The sequence below is a fragment of the Pantherophis guttatus genome, chromosome 17 (assembly GCF_059756535.1).
Source record: "Pantherophis guttatus breed Tessera chromosome 17, ASM5975653v1, whole genome shotgun sequence".
NCBI lineage: Eukaryota > Metazoa > Chordata > Lepidosauria > Squamata > Colubridae > Pantherophis > Pantherophis guttatus.
In genome coordinates this window covers 2,366,095-2,392,094 of record NC_142079.1, presented here as the reverse complement: position 1 = coordinate 2,392,094, position 26,000 = coordinate 2,366,095, and the positions used below count along the sequence as shown (strand labels likewise).

The 26,000-nt window shown below is 46.3% G+C and overlaps 1 protein-coding gene across 1 annotated transcript in view; it reads right to left on the bottom strand.

The window, feature by feature from the left end:
• The window catches only part of DNAH10 (dynein axonemal heavy chain 10), a 74,969-nt gene that overhangs the window by 2,737 nt on the left and 46,232 nt on the right, over nucleotides 1-26,000 (bottom strand). Inside the window, exons 50-75 of the mRNA XM_087880402.1 lie at nucleotides 25,742-25,909; nucleotides 24,444-24,632; nucleotides 23,562-23,733; nucleotides 22,349-22,552; nucleotides 21,841-21,921; nucleotides 20,621-20,818; nucleotides 19,628-19,789; nucleotides 18,512-18,686; nucleotides 17,828-18,009; nucleotides 17,114-17,250; nucleotides 16,697-16,914; nucleotides 15,750-15,971; nucleotides 14,675-14,822; nucleotides 14,206-14,485; nucleotides 13,319-13,548; nucleotides 12,342-12,615; nucleotides 11,922-12,026; nucleotides 9,991-10,145; nucleotides 8,542-8,696; nucleotides 7,294-7,477; nucleotides 5,839-6,039; nucleotides 4,424-4,633; nucleotides 3,601-3,696; nucleotides 2,838-3,009; nucleotides 1,801-1,932; nucleotides 868-1,079 (exon numbers count right to left, since the gene is read on the bottom strand). Coding sequence (XP_087736528.1) covers nucleotides 868-1,079; nucleotides 1,801-1,932; nucleotides 2,838-3,009; nucleotides 3,601-3,696; nucleotides 4,424-4,633; nucleotides 5,839-6,039; nucleotides 7,294-7,477; nucleotides 8,542-8,696; nucleotides 9,991-10,145; nucleotides 11,922-12,026; nucleotides 12,342-12,615; nucleotides 13,319-13,548; nucleotides 14,206-14,485; nucleotides 14,675-14,822; nucleotides 15,750-15,971; nucleotides 16,697-16,914; nucleotides 17,114-17,250; nucleotides 17,828-18,009; nucleotides 18,512-18,686; nucleotides 19,628-19,789; nucleotides 20,621-20,818; nucleotides 21,841-21,921; nucleotides 22,349-22,552; nucleotides 23,562-23,733; nucleotides 24,444-24,632; nucleotides 25,742-25,909 — 4,662 coding nt within the window. The remainder of the gene's footprint in view (nucleotides 1-867; nucleotides 1,080-1,800; nucleotides 1,933-2,837; nucleotides 3,010-3,600; nucleotides 3,697-4,423; nucleotides 4,634-5,838; nucleotides 6,040-7,293; nucleotides 7,478-8,541; nucleotides 8,697-9,990; nucleotides 10,146-11,921; nucleotides 12,027-12,341; nucleotides 12,616-13,318; nucleotides 13,549-14,205; nucleotides 14,486-14,674; nucleotides 14,823-15,749; nucleotides 15,972-16,696; nucleotides 16,915-17,113; nucleotides 17,251-17,827; nucleotides 18,010-18,511; nucleotides 18,687-19,627; nucleotides 19,790-20,620; nucleotides 20,819-21,840; nucleotides 21,922-22,348; nucleotides 22,553-23,561; nucleotides 23,734-24,443; nucleotides 24,633-25,741; nucleotides 25,910-26,000) is intronic.

Here is a 26,000-nt window from a genome sequence, read left to right as displayed (position 1 = left end):
AATAGAATAGAATAGAATAGAATAGAATAGAAAATATGGAATGGAATGGAATGGAATGGAATGGAATGGAATGGAATGGAATGGAATAGAATAGAATAGAATAGAATAGAATAGAATAGAATAGAATAGAATAGAATAGAATAGAATAGAATAGAATAAGGAATAGAATGAAAATAGAGTAGAGTAGAGTAGAGTAGAGTAGAGTAGAGTAGAGTAGAGTAGACTAGACTAGACTAGACTAGACTAGACTAGACTAGACTAGACTAGAATAGAAAATATGGAATGGAATGGAATGGAATGGAATAGAATAGAATAGAACAGAATAAGGAATAGAATGAAAATAGAGTAGAGTAGAGTAGAGTAGAGTAGAGTAGAGTAGAGTAGAATAGAATAGAATAGAATAGAATAGAATAGAATAGAATAGAATAGAATAGAATAGAATAGAATAGAATAGAATAGAATAGAATAGAATTCTTTATTGGCCAAGTGTGATTGGACACACCAGGAATTTGTCTTTGGTGCATACGCTCCCAGTGTACATAAAAGGAAAAAAAATAAAATATATTCAAGAAACATAAGATACAACACTTAGTGATAGTCATAGGTTACCAAATAAGCAATCAAATCATACTAGGAAAGAAATAAAAAAATATAAATCGTAGAGATAGAAGCAACATGGTTATAGTCATAAGTGGGAGGAAATAGGTAATAGGAAGGATGAGAAGAAGCATAGTAAATAGTTTGGGAATTGGTGTTGTGGGAATTAGTTGTTTAGCAGAGTGAGGGCGTGGGGGAAAACCTGCCCTTGTGTCTAGTAAAGGGCGGGGGGGGAGTTTAGACAGGTGGGTAAGATGGTTCTCTGCTTACTCTCTGCAGCTCGGCCAAAGACCTGGTCATCCGGACGATGAGTTTGTTGAACCTCTCCAGTTCCTGCAGAAGCACCACCGTCGTTGGGGAGATGTCGATGCCCAAAGCCTTCCTGATATGATCGAGATCGAAGACCTTGGGCATCTTGTTCTCAATGTCCTTGGCAACCTGACCGATGTATTCGTCCCGGCTGATCCCGGCACCGGATTCCCCTAAAATCAGGACAAAGAGATTGGACGGAGAAGAAGGAGGAGGAGGAGGAGGAGGAGGCACGGCAAGAACAAATTTTTGTCGAGTGATGATGAATCCAACGTTGCAGAGTGGGAAATTTCTGCTGATTGGGATGGATTTTTTTTTTGGCCTGGGGTTTTTTTAATACAGGTAGTCCTCGATTTACAACAGTTCATTTAGTGACTATTTAAAGTTACAGGGGCACTGAAAAAAAAAAGCGGCCTGCGATTGTTTTTCACACTTACGACCGCTGCGGCATTCCCATGATCACATGATCAAAATTCAAAAGGCTTGGCAACTGGCTCGTATTTGTGACGGTCGTGATGTCCTGGGGTCATGGGATCCGCTTTTGCGACCTTCTGACAAGCCAAGTCAATGAGGGAAGCCAGAGTCACTTTAACAACAGTCTTACCAATTTAACAACTGGAGTGATTCACTTAACAGGGGCAAGAAAGGCAAAATGCACTTAATATCTCATTTAACAATAGAAATGTTGCGTTAAATTATGGCCGTAAGTCGGGGGACAACCTGTATTCCAGCAAAATTTCAACTATTTATTCATAGATTTTTAGCTGTTTATTCCAGGCAACGATAATTAGGAAGTTGCGGTCAGCAGAGAGTTTGATGGCCTTCTTCCCTAGAGCCTCAACAGACCAGAGGCCCATTTTTATCCAATTCTGCTGAACCTCTTGAGGACCATACCTGTTTGGGGCTGTAGCTCTAAGAGATGTGACCACATATCGCGGGCTGCCTGAGTATAGTACCCAATTTCAGCGTTCGGATGCAGGCCAAACACCTCCGGCGTGTTGGCTAGTGGTAGGGACTCAATCTCTTCTGTGGAAGGAAGATGCAGAAAGAGTGAGATTGAAGATGAAAAGGAGGACTAGGGGAGACATGAGAGCAGTCTTCCACTATCTCAGGGGCTGCCCCAAAGAAGAGGGAGTCAAGCTATTCTCCAAAGCACCTGAGGATAGAACAAGAAGCAATGGGTGGAAACTAATCGAGGAGAGAAGCAATTTAGAACCAAGGAGAAATTTCCTGACAGTGAGAACAATTAACCAGTGGAACAACTTGCCTCCAGAAGTTGTGAATGCTCCAACACTGGAAGTTTTTAAGAAGAGATTGGACAACCATTTGTCTGAAATGGTGTGGGGTTTCCTGCCTAAGCAGGGGGTTGGACTAGAAGACCTCCAAAGTCCCTTCCAACACTGTTATTCTATTCTATTCTATTCTATTCTATTCTATTCTATTCTATTCTATTCTATTCTATTCTATTCTATTCTATTCTATTCTATTCTACATTCCAATATCTATTCTATTCTATTCTATTCTATTCTATTCTATTCTATTCTATTCTATTCTATTCTATTCTATTCTATTCTACATTCCAATATCTATTCTATTCTATTCTATTCTATTCTATTCTATTCTATTCTATTCTATTCTATTCTATTCTATTCTATTCTATTCTAATTCATGGAGCTTCAATATAGAATTATATTTTTTAAAGAAGCTTTGCGTACTTCTTTTAATGTATGTAATTAAGAGACAGCAATGAAAGAAAACCGAATCAGGGTCTACTGTAAAATATGGATGTGCTATTGTATCTGGAAGAGTGCAACGTTAATGGATGTTGTTATATTTCTCCCCCAGATCTGTCAAACTTTAAACCAGGGGTGTCCCATCTTGGCAACTTTTAAGACTTCCGGATTTCAACTCCCAGCTTTTGCCTTACTTACCCACATAATCGTCCTTCGATGCCCCTTCGGGGATTCGGTAGTCAACATCGTCATTGTAGAAAAAATGGAAGGGTTGGAAAGTATCAAAGATAAAATCCCCCAGGTATTCGTCCATGTAGATAGTAAGGATGCGCCGGTCGAAGCTGTCGATGGCTCGTCCGCCGTACATCACCTAGAAATTGGCAGCACGTCAAGGCTTCAATCACTACTTGAGATGGACATTTTTCCCTGGACTGTTTTATTTTTAAAAATTGTTTTTCTCAAATTTAGAAACTGCCCATCTCTCTCACGGAAGGGACTCTGGACGGTGTACGAATAAAATATCGAAACGCAAAAAAATGGGTATAAAATTTAAAAAGAGGGAAAGGCGGTTAAAATCCAACATTCAAAGTTCATGAAAAGGCGGAGGGAGGGTCTCCAGGGCAGTAACCAGCCCTCTGGGGTACCACCCTAGTAGTCCTAAACCAATTTAGAGGTAATCCTTGATTTACAACGGCATTTGGGACTGGAATTTCTGTCACTGAGCAACCCAGTCGTTAAGCACAGGCCACAGCCTTAGCCAAAGTCGATGGGGAAGCCAGCAGGAAATTGCAAGTCCCAGACCCACAGGTTGGGGTGGAGGGGAGCATTTCCCTGCCCCCCCCCCAATAGTCAGAAGATGTAATACTGGGCCTTCTGGTTGAATATTGGCCAGTTTCATGGGGTCGTTTTTGAACCCCCCACTTGTCATTTGGAGGAATCGCTCTGCCCCTCATTTGCTCACCTCTCCAATGAGATACTTCAGACTTCCCCAGGGAATTTTGTCGTCGTTTTGCTGGAAAGCTTTGGTCAGGTATGTGTTGAGGATCTCCATGCAGACCTGGTGGAATTGCGGGGTAAGTGATGGGGGGGGGAAAATCCACGGATTAATCACTCAGGGTCTCGTTTGACTTAAACCTTCCTAAACTTCCTGCTCTTAAAACTGAATTCAATGATTGGCATGGCTCCTTTTCTCAAAGCAAAATGAAAATTCAGACGCTTGGCAACTGGTTCATATTTAGGACGGGTTGCCGGGTCCCAGTTATGTGACACCCCCCCTTTTTTTAAAAAATTTGATTTATATGCCCAGAGTCTCTTCTCCGGAGACTCAGGGCGGCTTACAATGCACTAAGCAATAGCCTTCATACTTTTGTATATTTATACAAAGTCAGCTTATTGCCCCCACAACTGGGTCCTCATTTTACCTACCTTAGAAAGGATGGAAGGCTGAGTCAACCTTGAGCCTTGGAGAGATTCGAACCAGCAGTAAATTGCAGGCAGCTGTGTTAATAACAGGGTGCTTAGACCACTGTACTATCAAGGCTCTCTTTTGCGACCCTCTGTCAATGAGGAAGCCAGATTCACTTAACAACCAGGTTAGTAAGTTACCAACCTTCCGCACCCAATATCCTGCTTCTTTTCTACAAGTTATTTGTGTAGTGTGGCGCTTTTAAAATGTGGGGCTCTGGCATGGCGGTCCTCAGGGGGTTTTTTTGGGTGGGGGAGGTCCTCCTAAATCCAAGAGGATCCTGGCCACGCCCTGCTGAGGAACCAAAATGTTGATTAACCTGGAAATCCGATTCGTTGAAATCGTAAGGCACGTTCCAACCGATCTTCCCGAACTTCCGCCTCTCCTGGACCACGGCGTGGAAAAACGCCAAGACGTAGACCAAAGACTTGAAGGCTCCGTGAGGACATTGTTCGAGTGACTCGTGGGAGATTTTGAAGAAGGTGGCTCTCATGTTGAGCTTCAAGCCGTTGGGTGGCTCCGTCACAACCTGAGATGGGGGGAAGGAAACGACCCAATTCGGATGGGTTGATTCACCAGATGCAACCAACTTTCTGATGCTCCTCTCCCTAAAGATGCTTTCTGAACTTTTGTTGGTCTTTCTTTCTTTTTTCTTTTTGTTAAATATTTTTTATTGTTTTATATCATTTCATATCTTATATGAAATATTCCATTTAAAAGACAAATTCCTTGTGTGCCCAATCACACTTGGCCAATAAATAATTCTATTCTATTCTATTCTATTCTATTCTATTCTATTCTATTCTATTCTATTCTATTCTATTCTATTCTATTCTATTCTATTCTAAAGGGACGCGGTGGCTCAAGTGGCTGAGCTTGTCAATCGAAAGGTCGGCAGTTCAGCGGTTCGAATCCCTAGTGCCGCGTAATGGGGTGAGCTACCGTTCCTTGTCCCAGCTTCTGCCAACCTAGCAGTTCGAAAGCACGTAAAAAATGCAAGTAGAAAAATAGGGACCCCCTTTGGTGGGAAGGTAACAGCGTTCCATGCGTCTTCGGCGTTTACGAACAACTAGCACATATGTGCGAGGGGAACCTTTACCTTTATATGCGATAGTATCAATCGTTATTGAAAAGTATAATATCTTCCATTATAGTATCAATTATATAACCATCAAAAAATTTACTCGTCAGTTTTTCTTTCTCATGTAGTCCATATTTCATATAAATCCATTCCTCTAACCTCAGTATCTGTCACAACCATTTATAGAATAGTTCCCATGTTATATAATATTCCGAGTCTTCTTTTCCTTTGATTTTTAGGGTTAAACCTATCCATTTCTGCACATTCCAGATTTTTTTTTATTATAATATCATCTATAGGGGTTTCTGAATTTTTCCAGTATTGTGCAGATACAACCCTGGCTGCTGTTAGGATATGTAACAATTTGGTTGGTCTTTCTCCATGCCCACTGTGCCCGTCGTGTCCCGGGGCTCCTCACCCAAAATTAAGCCCAGTGAGACTGATCAACACCTGTTCACTCAGGAAGTTTGGGACGGTCTTCTCTCATCAGATCATCTGCCCCAATGAAATGATTTGATCTGATGAGGTTTTTTCAGGGATGGACAAATGGGGGGATGGCCACCAAAGATTGGCTCCCATGCTCTGATGCCTCCTACCAGTAGAGGCAAATCAGAGTTGAGGGGATGAAATGATCCCTTCCGGGTGTCGTTTACCTTAAGAGATTTTTGAAGGATCCCAATGGGAAAACCTTTGGTGGGGTCAGTGGTCAACCACAGTCGGAAATCTGGGTGGGGCTTCGTAATCCTTTCGACGGCCTTCTCCAGATCGATCAGCCACTTCACCAAGAGATGACAATTCTGCAACATGAGCCACTGTCCACGGGCCACCGCGTTCTCCAGCAGCTGAAGCGCCACCTGGGAAGAGAACGAGATGGGAGCGTGAGGGGTCTTCAGGATTTGAGCCAGAAGAGATCTTCAACCAAAAGGGGTGTCCATGCAGAGATCCACCTGAAAAGAGGGCAAGTGGGAAGATGCTGGGTTCAATTTATGGACCTCTTAAGGAACTGAGCACCATAAAAACACTACAGTTATCTCCAACACTTAATGTGTTGATCCAATAGGTCATTAGAGCAAGTGATTAAGCTGATGGTAAGAAATTCTCCAGCTACATCTATGGTCTTCTGTCCAATTTTTTAAAAACTTAAACCTGATTTGCGGGTGAAAATTTAGTAACTGAGAAAGAAGTAACCAAAAGAAGCAAAGGTGAATCGAATTCTTCCTCGTTCCAGCTTGGCCTTCCACCTGTACGAGTACTCCGTGCCCGAAGACGTGTACCTGGAGCACGTCAATGAGATCAACGCCAGCCTCTCTGCTCCAGACATCGAGGGGGTTTACGAGACCCAGGTAATGCCTTGACCAGCAAACTCGAAACCCTAGTAAGGCCACACCTGGAATACTGCAACCAATTGTGGTCACCGTACTACAAAAAAAGAGGTTGAGACTTTGGAAAAAGTTCAGAGAAGAGCAACTAAGGTGATCAAAGGCCTGGAGATTAAAACATACGAAGAACGGCTGAAGGATTTGGGTTTGGCTAGTCTAAGGAAAAGAAGGACTAGGGAGGACATGATAGCAGTGTTCCAGTATTTAAGGGGCTGCTACAAAGAGGAAGGGGTCAAATTATTCTACAAAGCAACAGAAGGCAGGACAAGAAGCGAAGGATGGAAACTAACGAAGGAGAGAAGCAACCTGGAATTAAGGAGAAATTTCCTAACAGTGAGGACAATTAACTAGTGGAACAGGTCGCCACCAGAAGTTGTGGGTGCTTTATCACTGGAGGTTTTTAAGAAGAGATTGGACAATCATTTGTCTGAGATAGTATAGGTTCTCCTGCTTGAGCAAGGGGCTGGACTAGAAGACCTCCAAGGACCCTTCCAGCTCTATTCTATTCTAAATTCTAAGTATAACAACACTAAAATCAAATGAAGCATTCCTTCCCCTTAAGTAGACAGATGTTAGGAAGCCAGAAAAGGCCCCAGCAACCCCATCCTGCATGTCTGTAATTCCCAACATCTGGAGGACCCACAGGTTCTCTGCTGCTGATGGAGAAAACAGAACTTCTTCAGCCAAGGAGAGCGAGGCCATCTACCAGAACTTTCTAACCAAACCTACCTTCTCCTGCCCTTGGCCCATCGCCAGGAATTTGAGCCGGTTCCCTCCAAAGCCCGTCCGATCGGCCAGTTTCATGAGGTCAGTGGCAGGGTCAGAGCCAGGGCTCAGGATGAAGACAATGGGTGAATTAGGGGTACTCTGCTCATAGATGGCCTCGAAACTGATCACCGGAGGCTGGACATACCTGAGGAGATGAAGGGGAAGAAGAGAGAGGAGGACATCTGGTGGACCTGCAACCCAAGATGTCCTACTGAATGTTGTGGCCAGCAGAGCTGGCGGCAGATTTGGACGATGAGGAAGTTGGGGAGGAACTTGGGCGGGGGAGGGGCTGCTGGGGGTTCGCAGGGGTTCGGGAGAACCTCTAGCCAAGATTCTGTGCAGTTCGGAGAACCCCCAAATCCCACTCCTGGCTGGCCCTGCCCACCCCGCCCCTCCCAGGAGTTCCCACGTGGCGTGTTTTGGAAGCAGGTAAGTGCAGGGTGTGTGCGAAGGCTTGGAGAGGGCGGAAAATGGACCTACCAAAGTTCAGGCCTCCAGAGCCTGGGGAGGCCACTTTCACTCTCCCGGAGGCTCAAGAAAAGCCTCCGGAGTCCGGGGAGGTCAGCCGTGGTGGAGGAAGCAGACTAGGCCACGCCCACCATGGCCACGCCCACCCAGCAACCGGGCAGGGAACCCCTTGCTAAAATTTTTGAAGCCCACCCCTGAACTTGGGCCAGTCCTGGAGTCTGGGGAAGGCTCTGATGGAGGCTCTGCGTCGGAAGCAGAGAGAGAGCCAGGGCCGTCCGACATTCCCCAGCTGCCTTTGGAGGCGGAGAGAAGTGGGGAAGAGGAACATCTGCGGCCTGTTTCAGAGGCACGCAGAGCTGTCAGGAGAGGAGAAGACCTGAGGACCGAGAGCCGACTCAGGAAGAAAGGCACACGGGGACGCTGAATGGCCCCTCCCTGGCTGGGGAATAAATAGGAGGAAAGGAGAGGGTGGTTGTAGGAGACAACCGTTCGGATTTCTTTTGGAAGATTTGTTCCTGTCTCAGGGACTGCTTGACAAGAATTTAATTTACAGCTTCGCAGCTGATCTGGCAATTATCCAAGGAACTGATAAGGTCTGTTACTGCGGTTAACCCTTTGAAGGATTATTGCCGGGACTTTTCTGTGTGGTGATTGCCACAAATTCACAGTTCACTAAATCAAGAGGGAGTTTTTAGCTAAGGCTGGGTCAGAACACTGAAATCTTAGAAGAGCCACACTTACTTCACACCCATTGTGATGGTGACGTAGTCGGTCACAGCACGATAGACCCGATCCACTCGAAAGCATCGTAAGAGGAGCAGCTTCTGGAAGCTAGTGAGGCTTTTGTTATAAGACAGGGGGAACGGAGTTTGTTCCAGAGCGTCGATATCATACCACTGAGAAGGAAGGAAGGAAGGAAGGAAAGAAGGTCAAAGCAGGTGTTCCATATTGCATCCTACAGGGAGACAAATGACAAAGTTCGTACACTATGAGGGGTCCTTGGTGCCCTCTGAGCTTGGTGGTTTCCTTGTAGATGTTTTATTACCCAACTAGGTAACATCATCACCACTAGAAGGGAGTGGGGTTTGCAGGAGAGAGGAGGAGGAGGAGGAGGAGGAGGAGGAGGAGGAGGAGGAGGAGGAGGAGGAGGAGGAGGAGGAGGAGGAGGAGGAGGAGGAGGAGGGAGCCTTGGTAGTACAGTGGTTTAAAGCACCCTGTTATTAACATCAGCTGCCTGCAATTACTGCAGGTTCGAATCTCGCCAAGGCTCAAGGTTGACTCAGCCTTCCATCCTTTCTAAGGTAGGTAAATTGAGGCCCCAGTTTGTGGGGGCAATAAGCTGACTTTGTATAAATATACAAAAGGATGAAGGCTATTGCTTAACGCATTGTAAGCCTGCCCTGAGTCTTCAGAGAAGGGCGGCATATAAATCAAATTAAAAAAATAAAAATAAACAAATAAAAAAAGGAAGAGGAGGTCTGGGGGATCCTTGGTGCTCTCTGAGCTTGATGGTTTACTTGCAGATATTTCATGACCCAACTAGAGAACATCATCAGTGCTAGTGGGGTTTGTTCTCTGTATATATTCAAGTGGTTTGCTCTATAAAAACAGACGGACAATCAAGCAATAAACAGTAGCCTAATCAAGGAACCACCAAGAACATTCCCACCAACGCTGACAGGGCAAACTATATGAACAGACAGGAAACCCCACTCCCTTCTAGCACTGTTGATGTTACTTAGTTGGGTCATGAGACATTTGTAAGGAAACCACCAAGCTCAGAGAGCGCCAAGGGACAGTTCACAGTTCAATCCTGAACTAGAAATATTGGTTTATACACTAAGGCAAAACCAAACATGGAAGTTTAAGGCAGCTCAGTGTGGCTTAGTCCAGGGGTCTCCAACCTTGGCAACTTTAAGCCTGGTGGACTTCAACTCCCAGAATTCCCCAGCAGTCCACCAGGCTTTAAGTTGCCAAGGTTGGAGACCCCTAGCTTAGTCAACACGCAAATTTATACTCGCCACGTCTCAGTGTAATGTGTAAACTACATCATTAAGAGCGTTGCGATGTTTTATATACCCCACCCTACTTTCCAAAGGCAGTTAATATTCGTCTCTTTGATTTAACACAGCCCACCTCCCCTGCTTCAGATTAAGAACGTTCTGAAGAGACAAGGAGGAAGGGGCTCACGGCTTTCCAGTCGCTCGGTTTTTCTTCTAGGTCGTCTGGAAGAGCGCCAAATTTTTCTGGGAAGAGTTCGGCGACACGGATGATGTCCTCCCAGCCTTGATCGGCAAGCCAGAGACATGGCTTCTTCCGGGCGCTCTTCTCCAAGGAAAGATTGCCTAGAAACAAGGGAAGATATCTGGACCGGACCGTTCGCCTGCAGAATGAATGAATGTGCTGCACACTGAACCATTAATTTGTAAGTGTAGCATGGAAGTCCCAAAAGTGCCTTTTTCTCAAGAGGCAACTGGACTTTCTGGTTTTTTTCTTCGAAGACGTTTCGCTTCTCATCCCAGAAGCTTCTTCAGATCTGACCGGATGGTGGGGAATGGAAGGATTTATACTCCTTGCAGACAGCTGGTCATTTGCATCCTTTTAGAGAGACGTTGAGGCCACCAGTGGACTGCCAGTTTGAAAGAGGGGTCAAAGAGGCCATCTATGCCCTCCCTCAAGAGTGGGGGGGGGATACGACCTCATCTATCTCAGTCTACAACACCGTCCTTTCAGCAGTTTCAAGAAGGCTCCCCACCCATTTTTTTTTTTTAATTAAATTTCTATACCGCCCTTCTCCCGAAGGACTCAGGGCGGTGAACAGGATAAAACACATAAATACAAAAATTTAAAATAGATTAAAAACGAATTAAATAATTTGGCTGAATTTAAAATACCCCATAATTTAAAACAAATTAAAATTTACATTTAAAAGGGGAGAAGATTTAGGCCACTCAGGTGACCCCGAGGACACGGACAAATCTCCAAGTGGTCTAAACGACCCTCAAAGGATGCAAATGACCATAAATCCTTCCATTCCCCACCATCCAGCCAGAGCTGAAGAAGCTTCTTGAAGGAGAAGCGAAACATCTTCAAAGAAAACTCAGCAAGTCCAGTTGCCTCTGGAAAAATAAAGCACCTTTGGGACAACCATGACCTGGAGGACTGAGAAGCTCCATAGACAGGCAGCATGGAACTTTCCTTAAATGAAAAGAGAACTGAACAATTGATCCAACTACTCAGGGAATCTCAAGATGATCTGGGCCACTGATTTATTGGAACTCCTTCAACTGGTGAAGATTTAGTTTCTAAAAGTAGGTTAGTGATGGAAACCTTATAAACCACCACAGAAACAACATGCCAAAACTGCCATTTGGTGTCAACACTGGAGGTTTTTAAGAAGAGATTGGACAACCATTTCTCTCTGGAGGCTGGGGACAGCAAAAAACATCACTTCCTATCCAACTGGGAGTTGGGAAATGGGCTGTTTCAGGCCTCCGGAGGGCGTCTGAGTGCGTGGGGAAGGCTGTTTTTGTCCTCCCCAGATGCATAAAGAGGATCTGGAGCCAGATGAGAAAGAAAAACGGGCCTACCGGACCATCGCGTGCCAAGAGCGGTGGGGAAGGGGGTTGCGCGCGCATGCGAAGGGTGGGGCGCATAGAATTATGGGTGTGGGCATGCACACGCGTGAACCTCCCCTGCCCCCCCCCGGCACACAATGGTAAAAAGGTTAGCTATCACTGGTATAGGGTCTCCTGCTTGAGCAAGGGGTTGGACTAGAAGACCTCCAAGGTCCCTTCCAACTCTGTTAGATATCTGGCTTTTTTCTTTTTTTAAAAAAAAAACCAGGATCAATTTTAAGAATTTATGTTTTTTTCCAGCAGTCAGGCCTTCTGAGTTGGATTTTTTTCCCCCTACTGGGATTCTGTTCTTTCATTTCTTTTAGGTCTACAGGATTCAACGATGGGAGTATATAAATTGAAACTATAAATAAAGCCGGCAGTCCCACTTTGAAGGGTAATAAAATCTGGGAGCCCAAACCGCTGCATAAACAAAGGCACTAGCACCAGACTCTGCACTGAAAAAGTAGGTCTGGTTTGGAAGATGGAAAAATACCCAGATACCTTTCAAAAAGAAATCCAGTTCATCCTGAGGAACCCTGTGATCGGCCTGTTCGATCTTGATGGTCATGTTGAAGGAGAAAAGGAGTTTGTGCTTCTCAAACAGGCCTGGGAATGAAAGCATCATGGCCTCTGTTAGTAGAGAGAATTCTTTCCAAGACTACACTGGGTAAAAACAAGATCAAATGGACAGATTCCACCCGCAAAGGTGGTCCACTTGGATTTTTTACCTGCTTTCGAACTGCTAGGTTGGCAGAAGCTGAGACAAGGAACAGGAACTCACCCCATTACACGGCACTCGAACCGCTAAACTGTCAACCTTTCAATTGACAAGCTCAGCATCTTAGCCACTGAGCCACTCACATACCCTCTCTCAAAACCTTGCATGTGGCCTCAGCCACCGACGGGGACGCCCCGACTCACCTGTGCAGCCGTAGTTGTAAATGTTAAAGGTCAAGGTGTCCATAATGTTGCGCAACCTCTTGGCAAGGATGGTGTCGGGCATAGATTTCCGGAGCGAGAGACCAAAGACGTCCAAGAAGGCGGTCAAGGAGTATTGGTACATGGTATTGACCAGGGCCATTTCGGACAGCACGAAAAACAAAATGGCGCCTCTCTTGGCCGCAGGGCGGTAGCCATCTCTCAGTTTGTCGATGTCGACGGCTGTTTTCTCAGCCAGCTTGAGTTTGTCAGAGACCTAGGTTGCGCAAGGAAACGATGGCCTTTTAGAGGCAGGAGCTGCAGGATTGGATACTTAATGTACCAAGGAAGGTGGACACTTGAACCCTCCCAAAATAAACATTTTTTAAAAAAACTTTCAATTTAGGTCTTCATTCTATGGTTTATGCTCCGTCCCAATAATTACTGTATTTTTCGGAGTATAAGACGCTCCGGACTAAGAAGGTACCTTTTTTGGGGAGGAAAACAAGAAAAAAAATCTGCCTCTGCCTCCCAGCAATTTGCCTCGTTGCAGCAAACAGCCAATTTCAGTTTCAGTTTCAGTTTCATCACAACCTGATTAGCACAAGAAAAAAAAAATCTGCCTCCCAGCAATTTGCCTCCTTGCAGCAAACAGCAGAGGCCCACGCGGCAATAGGCAATGGCAATCCCTGCAGTCGTAAACAGCTGATGGTCGGGAGGCCGATCCAACCAACAATCAGCTGCTTGTGCTAATCAGGCTGTGCTGAAGAAGAAACTGAAACAGGCTGTTGGCTGCAAGGAGGTAAATTGCTGGGAGGCAGAGGCCAAAGGGTGGGGCCAGCAGGTGGGCGTGGAGGCAGAGCTGACTCCGCTTGGGTAATTGCCGAAATGTTGCTCCTAGTAAATAACTGGACTTCTTTTGAAACTTGGCTCCAGGCTCCTGAATTAATGAGGGCATCCTTTGGAAACTTGACACTCGCCTCATTGGCTTTGGCCTTTGTCTCCTCCAGGGTGTGGACCAGGTCTACGTTGTCCAACATGTTCCCCGTGGAGGTGGCCAGTTCACGGAGAAGGGAGTCTTCCAGGTCCTTCAGCAAGTTTTTGTTCTCGCTGGTTTCTTGGATGAGATGTTCCCGCTGCTCCTCCAGCTCACGTCTTTCGAAGCCCACAATCACGCTGAGCAGCTGGTCTTCCAACCCTTTCAAGGTCACTGGGGAAAGTTAAGGAGTTAAGGAGCTGAGGAAACTGGGAACTGCTCTGCATTTCCGCCACTTCTTGCAGTTTGAAATTTGGCGATGTCGATTACTGTAATTGGTGTTGCATCTATTCATTGCGGTTATGATTGATTGTCTCGGTCAGAAAAGGTGGAGGAGGAGGAGGAGAGGAAGAAAGAGAGGAGGAGGAGGAGGTGAGGAGGAGGTGAGGATGAGAAAGAGAAGGAGGAGAAGAAGGAGATGAAGAGGGGAAAGAGGAGGAAAGGAAGAGGAAGGAGGAGGAGGAAGACAATAAAGAGAAGGAGGAAAAAGAGGAGAGGAGGAAAAAGAGAAGGAGGAAAAGAAGGAGACAAAGAAGAGGAAGAGGAGAAAGAGAAGGAGGAAAGGAAGAAGGAGGAGGAGGAAGATGATAAAGGGAAGGAGGAAAGAAAGGAGAGGAAAAAGAGGAGAAGAGGAGGAGGAAAAAGAGAAAGCAGGAGGAGAAGGAGGAGACGAGGAGGATGAAAAGGAGGAAGAGAAGGAGGAAAAGAAGGAGAGGAAGAGGAGGAAGAGAAGGAGGAAAGAAAGAAGGAGAGGAAAAAGAGGAGGAGGAACAGGAGGAGGAGGAAGAGGTAGGTGGTCAACCTGCTAGGGAGACCGAGAAACTGGCTCACCTGTGTAGTTGATGACCATGGCTTTGCCAAACACTGAGGGTGAATATTTAGGATTAGCCAGCTTGGTGTTCAAGTAGAGCTTGAAATTGGGATCGTAGTCCACCTCCTTGTCCCCAAGAATAATAAATGTCCGGCCTTGGCCACTTTTGATGTTTTTTTCCAAGACGTTATCAATGACCGGGTCGATGTATTCATCGACGTCGTGGAACAAGAAAGGGTTCCCGTATTTTATGGCCATTTCCAGTTGCTTAAGGAAATCCGGGTCGTTGAACGAAGCCATCTGAGAAGAGGAGGTAAACGTCCAAAAGTCAACCTTGGATCTGCTGCGGTCACCCCTCTCGCTCCCAAGGACCACCTTGACCTGATCTACGGAGGCCTCCTCGTTAACCCATCGGGCAAAGTTTAAGGAAATCTGAACATCACCGCCCCTTCTCCTCCGTCCAGTTCTTGGCCGGGGGGAAGTTCTCACCCTGAGGTTATTTTTCTCTTCTTTCCTCTTGATCCAATTTAAGGCTTGCTGCTGGGGGTCAATGCACAGCGGGAACCGGCTGGCTCGGGTGGTCAGGATCCCGTTATGAACAGAGAGCTCGTCTGGGGGGAGACCCTGAGAGCCCCACCTGGAAGGAAAAGAAAGTGGGGGGGGTGGGCGGCAAAGAGAGATTTCAATACGGCAAAAGACACACATCCCTTTTTTTTATTTCCAGGGACGTCTGATGCAAAAGCCAGTTTGGTCTAGTGATTAAGGCCTAAGGCTAGAAAGTGGGAGACGGTGAGTTCTAGTTCTGCCTTAGCCATGAAAGCTGGCCGGCTGACTTTAGGCCAATCACCAGGAGACAGTGAGTTCTAGTCCCACCTTAGGCACGGAAGCTGGCTGGGTAACTATAGGCCAATCACCAGGAGACGGTGAGTTCTAGTTCTGCCTCAGCCATGAAAGCAGGCTGGATGTCTTAGGGACAATCATCAGGAGACTGTGAGTTCTAGTTCTGCCTCAGCCATGAAAGCAGGCTGGGTGACTTAGGGCCAATCACCAGGAGACGGTGAGTTCTAGTTCTGCCTTAGCCATGAAAGCTGGCTGGATGACTTAGTGCCAACTACTAGGAGACGGTGAGCTCCAGTTCTCCCTTAGCCATGAAAGCTGGCTGGGTGACGTGGGGCCAGTCCCTCTCTCTCAGTCCACCTCACAGGGTTGTTTTGTGGGCAAAACAGGAGGGGGAAAGTGTGTTGGATATGTTTGCTGCCTTGAGTAACTTGTAAAAATAAAAAAAAGACGGGATGCATATCAATAAAATAAACCACCGACTGAAAAACGTCAGAAGTTGTGCAGAAGTTTGGAAATGGCTACTGGGCATTGCCTCAATCCAGTGCAAGGATCGACAATGGTATAGGCAGAAGGATGGGCTCGTGAATGCTCCAACAAGGAGAGAGGCCAAAGGGAAGTAGATTCAGTTGTATGAAAGGCCCATGACGGAAAGGAAACCAAGTCTTCTCTCTGGAGCCAGAGCATGCCAAATCACATGGATTCCCAAAAAATGACCAGGACATACCGACTTATCTCAACCTCGTCAGTCAGGAGGTTTTCCAAACGGAAGGGCTGGCTGAGGGGGATCTCCCTGGATAGGATGTCCGCCTGCCAGACATCCTTAATCATCTCGTCCCTGAATTCCCAGGTGAAGGCTCCTTCGTAGCTCAGGAAGGCAGCGCACAGCAGACAATCTCCCAGGAGCTTCACCTGCTTCTTCTTGAGTTCCTCCAAGTCGTTCAGCCACCTGGTGGAAACCGAAAGAAGCCCAGACACCATCAGTGGTGGGCCGTTGGGTCAGGGAGACGAATTTCAGAAGGGGTCGAACTGAGAGTTGGGAGGTTCTCCATGGTTCACCCAGGGAAGAAGGGTGGAAGTAGGAAAGTAGTAGGAAGATAGCCCAGGAGTGGACAAAGGAATCTACTGCTTGTAGAACAGGGGACTGGACAGGATGAAGCTGTCCTCCAAGGTTGACTTGAAAGTCATCTTTGAAGGTTGAAGTCAGGGGTGAAATCCAGCAGGTTCTGACAGGTTCTGGAGAACCGGTAGCGGAAAGTTTGAGCAGTTTGGAGAATTGGCAAATGCCACCTCTGGCTGGCCCCAGAGTGGGGTGGGAATGGAGGTTTTGCAGCATCCTTCCCCTGCCACACCTACCAAGCCACACCCAGAGAACCGGTAGTAAAAAAATTTGAATTCCACCATGGCCCTAGATCTCTCCATTTCAGTGGTTAAATCCAAATTTTTTTAGTACTGGTTCTGTGGGCGTGGCTTGGTGGGTGTGGCAGGGGAAAGGATACTGCAAAATCTCCATTCCCACCCCACTCTGGGGCCAGCCAGAGGTGGTATTTACCAGTTCTCTGAACTACTCAAAATTTCTGCTACCGGTTCTCCAGAACCTGTCAGAACCTGCTGGATTTCACCCCTGCTCCATTTCCCCCGTAACTAGAGCCTAGTAAATGGGGCATCCCTTGCCTGATATTTTCCGATCCCAAGCCGGAGATCAGCTTGTCTGCGGCAATCAGCCGGCGTTCCATGAGCTCGGCTTCTTCCTGGAGCTGTTGCTTCTCTCTGATGGCTGCCTCGTACTTATCTCCCAGGGCTTTCAGCTCGTTCTGGATGGCCGCCAACTCCGCCTGGATCTTCTCCAGTTCCCGTTTGCTCAAGAAGAAATTCCGTTCCAGCCTGGCCACCTGCGAAGGGGAGGAGAAGAAGGAGAAAGCTCAGCAGAGGCCAAGGTTGGAGGGCTTCAAGACGTGAAGTACTTTTAGAAACCGGCAAAAGGTGGCACACACCTTAGTTGCACCACAACCCAGCTGAAGCTTCCAGCAAGAGTTTTCAGAGAAGAACCAGCTGGATATTCCTTCTCTCCATCTTCTCTTTCTATCCTACCTTTTCTCTCTTGGGTTTGACGTCTTTGGCCACATCACAGTAACTCATGACGGCGTCCACAAACTTCAGCATCCCCAAGCCAGCCCGGCTGACCACTTCCATTTCTTCAAAGGTTGTGTTTAAAGTCTTCAGCAACCCTTTCCGGAGGGAAGTATCTCTCGTTAGTGTCCTGGCCGCCTACGGGTAGTCCTCCTCGGCATACAACAGTTCGTTTAGTGACCATTCACTAAAGTTACAACGGCACTGAAAAAAGTTGGACTTGGAAGAAGTAGGGCAGGAAGAGCATTGATGCTTCTGAACTTTGGGTAATGCTCATGAGAAGACCGTGGACAGCCAAGGAAACAAACTAATGAATTACTCAAAAAGTCAACCCAGGGTTGTCTCTCAAGGAACAAATGACCAGGTTGAAATTCTCCTACTATGGACATAAGATGTGGAGACCTGGCTCTTTGAAGAAGGTTCTAATGCTGGGAAAGGTGGAAGGAAGAGAAGGGGTAGGTCAGCAAGCAAGGTGGATGGACTCACAGTGGTGATAGTGAACCATTGGAAGACTTGAAGGTTAGGACAGATTGTCATGGAGAACCTCTATGTGGTCTCTAGGGATTGACAGCATCTTGGTGGCACATCATCCATCCATCCATCCACCCATCCAATCCAAGGACACCCTGGGTCATTGGGCTCCATTCCAAGGAGGTGTAACCTGAGGCCATTTACCTCGGACGGATTTCACTTGGGTCTGTGTGATCGAATCGAAGTCGATCTCCATGAGGGAACGCAAGAAGTTGGCCTCTGACATCATCCCTTTGGCCGTCTTCCAGTTGAGCTCCTTGTAGCCACGCATGATGAGGATACATTCGCAGACTGTCTGGACCTGCTTGGGAGGCTTTGCGAAGGACCTAAAGGGGGGAGATAGATATGGAGAGTCCAACAAAAAACCCGTATTGTCTCAAAAACCCGTCCATTGTTTGAGTTGTGTCGCCTTGGCACCGACTCTAGGGGGCGATGCTTATCTCCGTTCCAAAGCCGAAGAGCCAGCGCTGTCCGAAGGCGTCTCCGTGGTCATGTGGCCGGCATGACTCAACACCAAAGGCCCACGGAACGCTGTTCCCTTCCCACCAAAGGTGGTCCCTATTTTCCTACTTGCATTTTTTTACCTGCTTTCAAACTGCTAGGTTGGCAGAAGCTGGGACAAGTCACGGGAGCTCACCCCGTTACGCAGCACTAGGGATTCGAACCGCTGAACTGCCAACCTTTCGATCGACAAGCTCAGCGTCTTAGCCACTGAGCCACCGCATCTCAGGAGGATATCTGAGCCAAATTGGGACTCAGATTTTTTTAGGCGAGACCTGATAATCCTCAGGGGTGCCACACCTTGACAGTTCTCTGCGCCTGACCTACCTGATCTCCGTCACGTCGGACTTGTCCAGCTTCTGCAGCTCCAGTTTGGCAGCCTCTAGGATAGGCATGGCTTCCGCCAGGGCCGTCTCGGCTTCCCGCTTCTCCACCGCGATGACTTTGTTCTGCTCTTCGATCTCCATGGCTTTTTCGACGGCCAGTTTTTTCTTCTCCTCGGCTAAGGAGAGAAACCGATGACAAAATGAGCTCCTGGCAAAGAGTTTAATTCCTTTGGAGGCAGCTCGGATGCTGGTTAACAAAAAAATTGTTTTTAGGAACTTTAATTAGCAGTAAAGGGACAGGATCACCGTTGGATGGATCCATCGTTGGCCTGGACATTTGAAATTGGAGGAGTGTGCAAGTCTAATCTAAGTCCAAGAGAGCAGAGAAGGAAAATTGAGAAATATTTGTGGAATCTTGCCCGTACAACATCCCTGCTCCAGAGTTTTGATGCAATTCTCTTTTCCTAAGTGAGCTAAGGCTTAACTGAAATATATTTTCCCGTAGGGTCCTTGGTGTTCTCTGACCTTGCTTGTTTTCTTGTAAACGTTTCATGACCCAACTAGGTAACGTCATCAGTGCTAGAAGGGAGTGGGGTTAGCGAAGAGGAGGAGAGGGAAAGAGGAAGAGTAGGAGTATCACTGTGGGGTCTTTGGTGGTCTCTGAGCTTGGTTGTTTTTTCGCAGACATTTCATGACCCAACTTGGTAACGTCATCAGTGCTAGAAGGGAGTGGGGTTTCCTCATGCAAACCCTAGTCCCTTCTAGCACTGATGACATTACCTACTTGGGTCATGAAACGTCTGCGAAAAAACAACCAAGCTCAGAGACCACCAAGAACCTCACAATCCTCCTCCCCCTCCTCCCCACAACCCTCCTCCCTTCTAGCACTGATGATGTTACCTACTTGGGTCATGAAAACGTCTGCAAGGAAACCGCCAAGCTCAGAGGACCCCACAGCCCAACCCTGAGCTACCAATACTCTCTTCTCTCGGGAACACGTTTTCCCCAAAGCTACTGTAAATCCCACCCTCCCCCAACCCACTTTTGATGGCCCTCATTTCACAGCCTCTCAAAGGAAACAACCGTCAGCTGGGCAAGGCAGGGCGGGGAGACTTGCCGATGGTCGTATTCGTGGCGATCTCTTGAAGGAGAGCTTCGCAGGCGGCCGATTTCTCCGCCAGCACAATCTTCTGCTCGGCCAGCTTCCGGTTGAGCTCATCCAGCTGAATGGTGGCCTCTTTCAGTTTATCCAAGCCGCCTTCCAGACGCTTGCACTGAGCTGGGAAGAACAGAGAAGCCAGTCAGGGCTGTGTTAACGCATGGGCCCCACTGATGGGCACTTGCCCCGTGGGCCCCACAAGCATAGGGGCCCCCCTACTCATCTGTGTAGGTTCAGTGCACCTTGTATCATATAAATGCAGCAGCTGTATGGCTTACTGGGTATTATTGTGTTTTTCAAGCCTCGTGTATTGTTCAAATGTTTATCGTGTTGATTAGTTGTTGCTGCATGGCATGTTTTTAATGTTTCAGCACCCATTTTGTTGGAAATGAGCCATGGTGGCACAGTGGTCAGAGTGCAGTACTGCAGGCTACTTCTGCTGACTGCCGGCTGCCTGCAATTTGGCAGTTTGAATCTCACCAGGCTCAAGGTTGACTCAGCCTTCCGTCCTTCCGAGGTGGGTAAAATGGGGACCCAGATTGTTGGGGGCAAGAGGCTGACTCTGTAAACCACTTAGAGAGGAGCTGTAAAGCACTGTGAAGTGGTATATAAGTCTAAGTGCTATTGCTATTGCTAAGTGCCAATAAAATAAATATATGTTTAATTGTATTGACTAATTGCATTTTTATTCCTGTGAGTAATTGTCGTAGAGGGCTCCTAGTAGGTACACTGCTTTGCCCGGAGCCCATAATACCGTTAAGCTGGCCCTTAGAAGCCTCGGTGGGGATGTCCTTAGCCCTTGCAAGTCCTCTCTTTAAACAGCACAGAGAATCACGGCTGGATCTGCTGCCAATACACTACACAACCATGGGCCAACCTTTTCCCAACTTCACTCGATTAACCGATTCGAGGGATTTACGAAGGTGGCCCCTTGGAAGCAACTCTCCTTACCCAAAATGAAATGATTCTTTTCCTCCAGCAGCTTGGTGTAGGTGTTGATGAAATCCAGGTAATTCTTGGGCGTGACGTAATTGCTCCTCCTGAGCTTCTGCAGGAACTTCTTGCTGTAGACGCCGACCGAACCGTGGACCATGACGATGTGCGCGATCAGCTCCTCGGTGTGCTCCGAGGGAATGAGCGGATTGTTCCCTAGACAAAGAAATGGGGTAGGGGGATCAATGGAGAAGAATCAAACCCCAGGCTGGCTGGGGAATTCTGGGACTTAAAGTCCACCTGTATTAAAGTTGATATGGTTGGAATTAAATAATGGGTGATTAGAAAATGAAAGAATGTACTGTAAGAAAATGTACTGGAATATGTACTGGAGGCTAAAACAAAGGAAGAACGGTTGCAGGAACTGGGTATGTCTAGTTTAATGAAAAGAAGGACCAGGAGAGACATGCTAGCAGTCTTCCAATATCTCAGGGGCTGCCCCAAAGAAGAGGGAGTCAAGCTATTCTCCAAAGCACCAGAAGACAGGATGAGAAATGACAGATGGAAACTAATCCAGGAGAGAAGCAACCTAGAACTAAGGAGGAATTTCCTGACAGTGAGAACAATTAACCGGTGGAATAACCTTCCTCCAGAAGTTGCGAATGCTCCAACACTGGAAGTCTTTAAGAAGAGATTGGACATCCATTTGTCTGAAGTGGTGTAGGGTTTCCTGCCTAAGCAGGGGGTTGGACTAGAAGACCTCCAAGGTCCCTTCCAATTCTGTTATTCTATTCTATTCTATTCTGTTCTGTTCTGTTCTGTTCTGTTCTGTTCTGTTCTGTTCTGTTCTATATTCTATTCTATTCTATTCTATTCTATTCTATTCTGTGTTCTATTCTATATTCTATTCTATTCTAAAAATAAGTGCGGTAATAGTAGGGAATAGAAAAGAAATGTTATTATCACATCTGTGAATATTAGAGTAATAGGAGGGGGGGTAAGTTAAAATAGAAATAGAAATAAGAGGGGAAGTATGTATATATCAATATATCAAGGGTGAAATGCTCCCGGATTGGACCGGATCGTCCGGTCCGATAGCGGATCTTGGCTGTTGGTTCGGCGATCCGGTAGCGATGGCGGAACGAAGCTCCGCCCACCCACCTGGGTGTCATTACTTCCTGGTTTCCTGGTGTGTGTGTGTGTGTGTGTGTGTGTAACAGTTCAAAGCTCTTTCTTACCCAAAAAGAACTTTGCAACGGCATACAGAGCTTGAGGAGGCCAAGGCAGGAACCAATCAATGCCAGTGTTGTTGACGAGGCCTTTAAAGGAAAGGATGGCAAGTCAAATCAAGACACCAAAAACCTGATCAAGGTAGAATCTTCTCTGTGGGGTCCTTGGTGCTCTCTGAGCTTGGTTGTTTCCTTACCAGCACTGATGATGTTAACTAGTTGGGTCATGAAACAACCAAGCTCAGAGTCCTTCTCGTCCTCCTCCTCCTCCCCTCTCCATAAATCTCACTCCCTTCTAGCACTGATGATGTTCCCTAGTTGGGTCATGAAACGTCTGCAAGAAAACCGCTAAGCTCAGAGAGCAACATGGACCCCTCATCTCAACCCTGAGCTACGAATATTCTCCTTTATTGAGAGTCTTCTCTCCCTGCTCCCTTCTGCTCTTATAGGCCACCTGCTCTTTTGCCCCTCGATGGCCTGCTGGGTTATTGGGAAGAACTGGCCTTTGGAGGGTTACCTGGAAAATTTCGGCAGCGAGTTCTCAAGGTCTCCCCCACAGGGGACATCCCAAGGACAATGTGGAGGTTGTTGGCGCTCTTGTTCACAAAGTACTGCCAGACGCTCTCTTTGGCTGGGGCGATGCCGGTTTTCATGGCTTCCTGAGTAATCTGACTCAAGATGTTGTCCCGCTCGTCATCCGCGAACAAGGCCGGGACGATGCCTGTGGAGCACCAGGGGAACAAGAAGGGAAGGTGAGTTAGTGGAAGTGGGGATGTTGCCACAGCCAGAGTGAAGGTGGACTTTGAAGAAGAGGAAAGATGGTGGTTGCGTGGTCTCCTACTGCTAATTCAAACGAGTAAGATAGAATAGAATAGAATAGAATAGAATAGAATAGAATAGAGTAGAGTAGAGTAGAGTAGAATAGAATAGAATAGAATAGAATAGAATAGAATAGAATAGAATAGAATAGAATAGAATAGAATAGAATAGAATAGAAATATGGAACGGAACGGAACGGAATAGAGTAGAGTAGAGTAGAGTAGAGTAGAGTAGAGTAGAGTAGAGTAGAGTAGAGTAGAGTAGAGTAGAATAGAATAGAATAGAATAGAATAGAATGAAGAAAAAAGGAAGAATAGAATAAAACAGAATAGAAATATGGAACGGAACGGAATAGAATAGAATAGAGTAGAGTAGAGTAGAGTAGAGTAGAGTAGAGTAGAGTAGAGTAGAGTAGAGTAGAGTAGAGTAGAATAGAATAGAATAGAATAGAATAGAATAGAATAGAAGAAAAAAGGAAGAATAGAATAGAATAGAACAGAGTAGAGTAGAGTAGAGTAGAGTAGAGTAGAGTAGAGTAGAGTAGAATAGAATAGAATAGAATAGAATAGAATAGAATAGAATAGAATAGAAGAAAAAAGGAAGAATAGAATAGAACAGAGTACAGTAGAGTAGAGTAGAATAGAATAGATATTGGAATAGAATAGGAATAGGAATAGACTAGACTAGATTAGACTAAAATTCTTTATTGGCCAAGTGTGATTGGACACAGAAGGAATTTGTCTTTGGTGCACACGCTCTCAGTGTACATAAAAAGAAAAGATACATTTGTCAAGAATCATTAGAGATCATTTTTTTTAAATAAAAGAACAGCTCCGGTCATCTTCTCTACCAACGCCTTAGGAGACCAGCTGAAACGCAAACCATCTTGCAACGCTGTGTTTTCGAGATACCTGAGGTTAACATGTTGTTGATGAGCTCCAAGAATCCTTCTTCTGCCACGTGGGCGTCCGTAAACAGGAAGACGATGATTTTATTCTCGATCCCGAGTCTCGTGTAGAGAATCTTGAGGTCTTCCCGTAAATTGTTTTCACCGTATCCTCGGCTGAGAACTATTTCAAAGACCTAAAAAATGGTGAAGGATGCATCCATTGGCCTATTTTGTTTTTTCACTGAGGGTTAGGCTTTTACTAAGACCTCTCATTTGGATGTTAAGGGTTTTCTTCTGTGTTATTAGGTGGCACGGTGGTTAGAATGCAGTACTGCAAGCTACTTCTGCTGCCTGCCGGCTGCCTGCAATCTGGCAGTTCGAATCCCACCAGACTCAAGGTTGACTCAGCCTTCCATCCTTCAGAGGTGGGTAAAAGGAGGACCCAGATTGTTGGGGGGCAAGAGGCTGACTCTGTAAACCGCTTAGAGAGGGCTGGAAAGCACTGGGAAGCGGTATATAAGTCTAAGTGCTATCGCTATTTCAAATTAGGTATTTATTTATTGAATTTATGTCACTGCAACTAGCTTTAAATCAGCCTTTCCCAGTCTAAGAAGGATTGGCCACTTTCAAGTCTGCCACATCGTCAACAAAATAGATGAAGGTGTCAGCGTGAACCCGGGGAGAGGAGTCAAATGTCCACTCTGCTAGCAAAGTCCCACCATTTTTTAATTGGCTCATGCTTGCCATCTTGAGTTTTTGGTGCGTCCCTGAAAGCAGATTACAGGGGGCAGCCCGAGTCTCCAAGAATTTGAACTGTCTGATGAATAGGATGGAATGGTACTCCAAATCAGTTGCCAAGGTTGAAAAATACAACCCCGTTTTTCAACGGAGCTGCGCGGCTCACCTCACATCCCGCGGTGTAGGCTGCTAATCTCGCCAAGGACTGCTTTCCGGAACCCCCGACTCCTACCAGCAGCGCGTGGCCCCGGTCCATCCGAATGATACGATGAACGCGGGTCAGGTGTTCCAGAGCATCGTCGAAGAGCACGAGGTTCATCTTTGTGTTCACTTCATTGTACTCTTCCAGAATCTCCTGCGAGCAGAAAGCCGAACAAAAATGATGGCTTGGAGATAAAGCTGCAGGTTAAAAACTGGAGGTGTGGGACGACAAAGAAAGAATCTCCAGATTGGAGGTGTGGAAGAGAGAGAAGGTCTCCAGAAATCTCTTTGTGTTATGATTGGGTCATCCCACTGAGGGTTTTTCCTCCTTGTTGTCTACATAAAAACTAGCTTGGAAACTCTTTAACTATGTAAAAACTAACTTGGAAACTGTTTAATTATGTAAAACCCAGATAGGAAATTTTGACTGTGTAAAAACTACCGTATTTTTCAGAGTATAAGATGCACCTTTTTCCCCCCTAAAAGGGGGTGAAAATTTAGGTGCGTCTTATACACCGAATGTAGCCCCGCCCACCCACTGGCCCCCACCCTTTGGCCTCTGCCTCCCAGCAGTTTACCTCCTTGCAAGCAAACAGCAAGAAGAAACAGCTCCTTTCAGCTTCAGCACAGCCTAATTAGCACGAGTTGATTGGATCGGCCTCCCGACTCTCAGCTGTTTTGCTCTCAGATGTTTTGTGGGGGCCTCTGCTGCTTGCTGCAAGGAGGTAAATTGCTGGCAGCAAATTTTTCTTTTTCTTGTGCTAATCAAGCTATGCTGAAAACGAAAATGAAAGTAAAGCAGGCTGTTTGCTGTAAGGAGGCAAAATTGCTGGGAGGCAGAGGCAGATTTCTTTTTCTTGTTTTCCTCACCAAAAAAGGTAGGTGCGTTTTATAGTCCGGAGCATCTTATACTCCGAAAAATACGGCAGCTGGAAACTTTTTAACTACATAAAAACTAACTTGGAAGCTCTTTAATTATGTAAAATCTAGTTAGGAAACTCTTTAACAATGTAAAAATTTGTTAGGAAACCCTAACTAAGTAAAAGCTAGTTTGGAAACTCTTCAATTATGTAAAAACTAGTCTAGAAATTCTTCAACTACATAAAAACTAGCTTAAAAACTCTTTTAACAATGTTAAAATTAGCTCGGCGGCCCACATGCAAAGCAGGGCATGGATAAGGGAAGAGTCGACAGCTGGATTTGGCTTGAACCTCACTTCAACTTCCAATGATATTTTTCCTCCTGAAGTTGGAAGTTCCGTACCTGGAAGAGAGCTTTGGCTGCGTCATAATCTTGGATGTCTTCGTAAACGCGAGGCTCCCCCTCGTTCAAGGCCATCCGGAAATCTCCAAACAGGATGGGGTCCCTGAGTGCATTTTCAGCAGAGTCTTTGAAATTCGTTTCCAGCAGGCCTTGTATGTGGCCTTGGACCTTGGACAGTTCCAGAAAATCCACCGGTTAACTCCAGAATTACTAACACGCGTCAGTGGGAATTACCAATTCCAGAATTTGCAACCCCGTA